This window comes from Gavialis gangeticus, unplaced genomic scaffold (assembly GCF_001723915.1).
Source record: "Gavialis gangeticus isolate Ggan-Ray unplaced genomic scaffold, GavGan_comp1, whole genome shotgun sequence".
Classification (NCBI taxonomy): domain Eukaryota; kingdom Metazoa; phylum Chordata; order Crocodylia; family Gavialidae; genus Gavialis; species Gavialis gangeticus.
In genome coordinates this window covers 6672470-6679957 of record NW_017729027.1, presented here as the reverse complement: position 1 = coordinate 6679957, position 7488 = coordinate 6672470, and the positions used below count along the sequence as shown (strand labels likewise).

The 7488-nt window shown below is 39.5% G+C and overlaps 1 protein-coding gene across 2 annotated transcripts in view; it reads right to left on the bottom strand.

Moving 5' to 3' along the window:
* ME1 (malic enzyme 1) overlaps positions 1-7488 on the bottom strand; it is a 321897-nt gene that overhangs the window by 232629 nt on the left and 81780 nt on the right. For both annotated transcript variants that reach the window (XM_019520424.1, XM_019520423.1), the window contains 2 exons: positions 6037-6112; positions 1818-1979 (listed from right to left, as the gene is read on the bottom strand). In XM_019520424.1, the coding sequence (XP_019375969.1) occupies positions 1818-1979; positions 6037-6112 (238 nt within the window). The remainder of the gene's footprint in view (positions 1-1817; positions 1980-6036; positions 6113-7488) is intronic.

Below are 7488 nucleotides of genomic sequence, written 5' to 3'. Positions count from 1 at the left end.
GTAGAGGTCTGACAGGTACCTGTTTGAGGGACACAGCTGCTAACCTCAGCTTGACCATGAACAAAACTTCTCCCTGCACTCTCACACATGAATTGGCACTCCACCATGGCTCCTTTATGCATAGCCCCTGCCACCTCAAATGCCCCCAGGCTCCACTCTGTCTTCCACTGTCCCACATATCCTAATGGTCAACCCCACCTCATTGTGCCCCAAACCCATGAGACCCCACCATCCCCCTCACATCACACTGAGTCCTACCCTGGCACCTCACTGCCCCCATGAATCCACCATAACCTGCGCAGTTCCATCCCCACCAAGCTCCAGCCCCCTGACCCTTCACCACTCTCCTCACAGCCCACTGAGCCCTCCCTTATCCCTGTAAGCATTCAAACCTCTCTACAGTCCCCCAAAAAGCCATGTCATCCAGTCTGCAGGGCTCCTCACAGGTGCAGAAATTTGGTGGGGAGAGGTGTCAATTGAAACTGCCACTACTTCCCTGCTACCCAATTTCCAAGCTGCACATAGCTGGATTGGACCCTGGTCTAGGCCATGGCTGCATGTGCCCAGATAGGACCCCATCCACACCCACCTTGTATGCCTGGACCCAGCCTGCAGAGAGATCTGGTACCACTCATCTGGTCAGTGGGGCAAAAAGGTCAGGCACCACGAGTAGTCAAGAACACCCTGAATTGCACCAGGAAAGCTACTGGAAACCAGTGCAGACTGTGGAGCACTGGGAGTAATATGTTCCTGGCAACCCACCTCCACCAGAAGATGGGCCACTGGTTCTGCACCAGCTACAGCTTCCAATAGTCAAAGGCAGCCCCCCATATAAAGCATACTGCAATAGCCTAGTCTTGAGGTTACTAAAGCAAGGATGATAATGGCCAGATATAAGCCTGAAAGAAAGCACTGTACACTTCTCACCAGATGGAGTTAGCAAAAAGCTCTGTTAACCACCACCACCTGCAGATGCAGATACAGCAGAACAACCTGGAACACCCCAAGGCTGAAAACCTGAGTGAAAAGGGAAAGCTGAAGCCTATTAATGATAGGTGTCCCAATGTTTCCCCAGGTCAAACAGTCGCCCCACCTCAACTAGGTTAGACAACCTCTTAAAAAGCTACAATGTTTATTCTATGAAATAGGACCTTTGCTCATGAAGACAGCGTAGTAAATTTGGGCATCATTAGAGGACAGTCACAGAGGGCCAAATTTATTTCTAGTTAGCACAAAAAGTTGAAAAGAGCATTCTTCTGTGCCAACAAGAGCTACTTTCCCCACAGGTATATACACTATTTGAAGAGGAAAGTGGTAGTTTTTAGAGGGCCACTTGAATTCCTAGGGAGCGTAACATTGCCATGAAGGGGAGATTATAAAGTGAATAGACATATTCTCTTCAAAGGCAGAGCAATATTTTGGGGGGCTCCACTGACCACCTGGGCCCTCCTACAAGGGAAAGGCTCAGATGCCTGATGAAATTTCCCCACTAAGGGTCCTGTATCAGTCTTCCTGTCAGCTGAGCTGAACTGAGCACTCTTAGTGTAATGAACCATCAGAAGAAAGATTCCATTACACATGATCTATTTCACATGTTGGAAAACTGATTAAGGAAAACTACAAAAAAAAATTATACCGTCCAGTTTATTTGCTGTGCACGTAGTTGTTTACAGAGGGAAAAATCAAGAGGGAGTAAGACCTTCTTCCTAAACACTTTATGTGTACTTTGTAATAGAATTCCAGGGTAAATCCAATTCTTCAGTTTAGTCAATTATTTAAAACATCAGAATGTTCATGGCACCTCTGAAAGTATTTACCTCATTATCTGTTCCCACATCCAGCATTACAGGCAGACACTCCTGAGGTTTCACTCCTCCACATGCTGTGTAAAGTGCCAGTTTGCCAACTGGAATGCCCATTCCATAACTGCCAAGGTCCCCAAGGCCAAGAATGCGCTCTCCATCAGTCACTACAATAGCCTTGAAAGGAAAAATTAAAATAATATCAAGTGACTTCTTTTCTGAAACACAGAGTACATACAAGCACTATTGTTTTGAGAAGCTGAGAATTTTTCTTAAATGAAAAAAGCATTATAGCTATAAATTAAAACAGAGCAGAGTAAAAGTCCTGATTTGTTTTATTACATTTAGTTATATTTTCAATTCTCAGATTTTAACTTTTTTTCCCTGCAAACAGGAGTTTCTGTGCTAATCCTCTACGAATGAAGCAAGTATCACATATCATATAGGGGTTCAATGCTGGATTCCCAGGACTGGTTTTTTTCTCCTGTATATCTTTGACTCACCAAGGGAAAAACGAACCATCCTTTTCTGCTGGGTCATGTTGCAATTTCTGGCCAGAACAGTGAAGATGTAGATAGACATAACTGGTCTAAGAGCATCATGAATTGGGGAGTGGCTCACAGTTGTCTCTGTTTAGGGGTGTCCACACTATGCTACCAAAGATGTAGAACAGTCACCATTTGGGCATTAGCATGCCTCCCAGTAGCAAGCATCCCAGTTTCCCATGTGTGTGCATCAGACAAACTGTGCATCTATGCAATTCAACAATTTCTGATCAAACCTTAAGTTTTTGAGGATTTTAAAGTATTTACATTAACTAATTTCAAAGATTTAATTAACTAAATTGGACAAAACCAAAAGTTACACAGCAAATCTAAATTTTCTGGCCATACTAGTACAAAATGCAGAAAATAAAAAAAAAGGTGATAGTTTGGCTCATTAATTAAAAGCAAAAATAAGAGAACAAAACTAAATATTATGCAGTCAAAGGAACAAATATCCAATCTAAACCTCCACTGCTTGTTGCTGCCTTTCTTAAGTTTAAGAGAGGGATTCTTCAACTTCTAGTAAAGTTTAATAATGCCTCAAGTAATAAAGCCTACAGAACTGGAAGTTAAATATGTCCCACTGGCACTGGATTTGATTTTCAAATCATACTGGTGTTGAATTACAAAAAGAAAATCAAAATACTGGTATAATATCAAAGACTAGATATCATATTTACCCAAACCCAAGATGTCTTTGTATTCAAGACAACCCCCCAATAATTAGATTCCATATGTAAAAAAATTATAAATACATTTCTTATAAGTTTCCATGTATTGAATCTAATTATTGGAAAGTCAACGTACCAATTTCTCCTCCCTGCACTGTAGCTGCAGGGAAAACAGTGTCAGGGAGGGCAGGCAGTAGGGAGAGTCAAGTGTCCTCACCCCTGCCCCATGCTGCTGGCTTTCTGCCCCACGCCCATCCCAGTGCCTGCATGCTCCAGTGCTCGCCTCCCCCAAGGTACCTGCTCCTGTCCCCTTGCCATTTGCCCCACTGAGCCTGCACCCCCTGTCACCAGTCCCCACCTTGTGCCTGCACTGCAACATCCTGCCTGGCCCCCACCCACACTGCCTCTGTCCCCCAACCACCACTTACCCTCTGGCTTTGGCACAGCTCTGGCTCCTCTCCAGCCCAGGGCATGGAACACATGGTTGCTCCAGTCTCAGCCCAGCCATGCAGCATCTCTTGTAGCAATGGCAGTTCCAGCCTAGCACCAGAAACAGAGCCTGGGCCAGAGCTGCTGCCACCGCCACGGTTGCTACCAGGCAACTGTATGCTCCATGCTCCAAGCTGGACAGGGGCCAATGCTGTGTCAGAGCTGGAGGGTAAGTGGCAGCTGGTGGGGGAGGTAGTGAAGGGGCAGAGACAGTGGGAGGGAGCAGGCAGGGGCACAGGAAGCAGCTGTAACTCCGACTCCAATCCTGGGTCAGGGCTAGAGTAAGAGCCAAAACAGCTGTCTCCCTCCCTGCTGCCTTGTACTCAAATCCCAGACAAGGGGCTTTCCCCCACCTGCCATATTAAAAGGTGGGGAACCTTCTCCTGGATTAAAGTAAATATGATAACTATTTTCTCCAGGGAATTATTCAGTGAGTTCAAGGGCTTCAAAAATAGAAAGGTGTGCTACTGTGCCAAACTATGCAGAAAAGATAATGGGGACAAAGAAAAAACTTTGCAGTTGGATAGGGTGTCATGGGAAATAAAATGTTAAACCTGCTTCTGGGTAAGCAATTATATAATTATTTTAAAATGATAGCTATGGAAAGCTGAACAAAATTCTCATAATGCTTGAATATTCATGATGAGGTATGACTAACATTAACAGAAGCTTCAGCTTGAACATGTTTTTTTCAAAAGGTTCATTTAGCATTTATAGGGTGATATGCATGCCCTGCAGAACAAAGTGAGTACAGGGAAATAATCAGAACTATACAGAACTCTAAGGAAAAAGGTCACTATGGACAATAGCTGATGCATCCTACCTACCTACCTACAGTTTTGAATAACTCATCATTACTCAGTTCTGTTCTAGATCACCTTTGTTTAAAATTATAAGGGAATTCCCTAACATTTTCTTTAATAAAGCTGATTTAATTTAGATTACAAATTAGCTATGAACCAGATCTTTCATCTAACATCCTTCTCTTAATAGTGATAACGGACAGTTTAGGGAACAAGGTGATGGACGCCAGATATTTCTGCTGAGACAGTTTGCATTATGATGAAATTAATGCATTATACTCAAAAAGGACAACTTGGACATTTGTAAATATAATTTATTACAGTAAAGGAAACGTCATAAAAATTAAATAATGGGCATTCTGTTACCTTGTAAATACACTGTTTACATGCACATTTGGTCTACTATCTTTCCTCATTAAACTATTTCAGTGTTTGTTTTTAAAACAGCAGCTGTTCAAGTTGTTCTAAGTGGCTTTAAACAGTATAAAAAGTATCTATACATATTTTTCCATGTTATACAAGCACTGCTTAACCTTGACTATAAGGCCACCAGATAAAAAAGTAATAAAAAGCAAATTCTTGACAAGAAAGAGGATTTTAACTTTTCTAAAATCAACAAGTATTTTAAAAATTAGACTAAAATGGAAAGCAACTTCAAAATACATATCAATAGAATAAAACAGTAAATGCTACTACTGCATATACAGGAGTTTCAGGTCTTACAGACATTAAAAAACCCAAAAGAACAGCACATTAAACTAAAGCACTTTAAACACAGCATTCCCATGCCATGCCCAGCACATGCCCAGAAGAGGCTATGTTTTAGCTGGACCCAGTTGGCCAACATCTGTATAGATTGGGCACTTTAGTGGGGCTTTTTTGGTGCTTTCATCTAAGATTTACTCAGTTTTAGATAAAAGCACCAAAAAGCCCTGCCGAAGTGCCTGATCTATATAGATACTGCAGAGTTGAGTTAAAATAACATGCTGCTTCTTTCAGTAAAGTGAAGGGGGGGGTTGTTTTGGTTTTTTTAAATGTCTGCAAGCTGTGCTTTACCAAGACAGATAAGCACCAAACTCCCTAGTCTACAGAAGAGGTAATACAAACAGCAAGAAGGATGAAAAAAGCAAAGAGAAACCCAATTTGTAATGATAATTTGAATCAAACTCAATTTTTTCAATAGCCACTTATCATTGGTATTGATGGTACTGCATTTACCCCTTGTTACTATTAATTGGTGGACATTCAACATTAAAGCTCAAAATGGAAATTATTTCTTAGATGTTTTAAGATAAAAAGAGACTTTTTCACATTTTTTAAATCCAAGCAGCAGCTGTAGGTAGAGCTTACACCTTACCGGAGGTTTCATTAGAATGTATTATAACAAATTGCCTCACCTGTAAAATGTAAATAGATTTTCTCTGTCCTAAAATATATAGATATTACACTTAGATGTTTACTGATCCATACATCACAACTATTCTGACACAAATAATGAAATTAAACCTTAAAAGTTATATATCAACCCAATTTTAAAAGCCTCATGAGTCTGAAGCTGCAACTGAAAACTGCCTTCTATCAAAGAATGAGTTAAGAACCCAAAATACTCTAATTGATATTGCTATACCAACTAATCCAGTTTAAATGAAAAATAATCAGTCAAAATTATTTTAGTCAGTCACAGACAGCAAAGCCAGCTATACCACATAAATAGAACTGAACCTACCTTGATGACATTTTCAGGCCAGGATTTAAGTATTGTAGCAATGTGCCCACGGTCATGGATGGTGATAAAAAGACCTCTGCAAGCAATAAATAAAATACCTTGAATTTCTACATTATACTACAATTCACCAGTGGCAGAATTCCTACTGACTTCAAAAGGGGCAGTTTAGCCAATGGCTTCAAGATTCATTAAAAAAAAAAAAAAAAAGAGAGATAACTGTTAAATTGCACAAGAGCACATACTTTAATGTGCCTTCTTTTAAGTAAACTTTGCACAAGTAAATAGACACAAACTGGAGCTCTCGTTGAAGCTACTCCAAACTAGTTATTACATTTGTAGATGAAACTTATGAAGTAAAAACTTGTTTAAAAGACACAAAGAGAAAAAAAAATCCAACTACAAGGTTTCAGTCTAGCCATCACATCTGTGCAAGTGGACCAGTGCCCATATGCAACCTTAATGAAATTCCAATGGGCCCAGCTACATGGATCATGTGCATGGCTCAGCATTCAGGTGAGCTCATATATGAACCTGTGTGAGACTATATTAAACAGTATTTTAAAAATTCTTTTGAAAAAAAAAGAAGACAACTATTTTTGAGGTTTTGAAGAGTATAGTCAAAAAAGGGATCCTTGTTAATAAATGCATGATGTAAGAATTTAAAAATAATTTTTCTTCCTCTTCTCCCTGTAATAATGCTCCAAAACATACTACTGAAACCTATTCCATGCAAAAGATAAGTAAACAAGATAACTATTAGACGTAGTTTTCACTTAAGTTTAAAAAAAATTAAATTATAAGCAACAGTACAGTTAACATTATTTAGATATGGGAGCAAGTATATTAGGTTATCAAATAGTGCTGGTTTCACTATGACTAATGCATAACTTCTTGATTCTACTCGAAAGTAGACTGTATGGACACTTCTACATGTGACAAGGGTTTAGTCCCCTAAATTGAAATAGCAGATTTTTAATTGTGATGATTAAAAATGCACCATTTCAAGTTGGGGGCTATCGTCACTGTTACAGCGAGAGGCCCAATCAAAAAACCTGCATATGTGTAAAGTGTGATGCAATTAAACCACAAGAACAGGCGATTTTCATCATGTGTACAAGCGCCCTGTCCTATAAGACTAAAACAAAGCCCTACATTGCTTGGTGCAAAAATAAGTTTAATATACAATTCAGTATAACAGATTTTAAGGTCAAGTTAAATTTTGTGTTCTCATGAAAATTTCTGTAATAGCATTTCCACCACAGATCTCCAGTCTTAGCTAAAAGTATTTGTCTTTAAATAGAATGTTCAGGTTAAGGTATTTTTTCATTATCTTTCAATATTCATATAATATAGCATTTAATAGATAAAATAGAGATTGGAATGACATGACAACTTAGTAAAACTTAATGAAAAGTGTGGTGTATAGTGCACTTTGTTTTTTATAACAATACG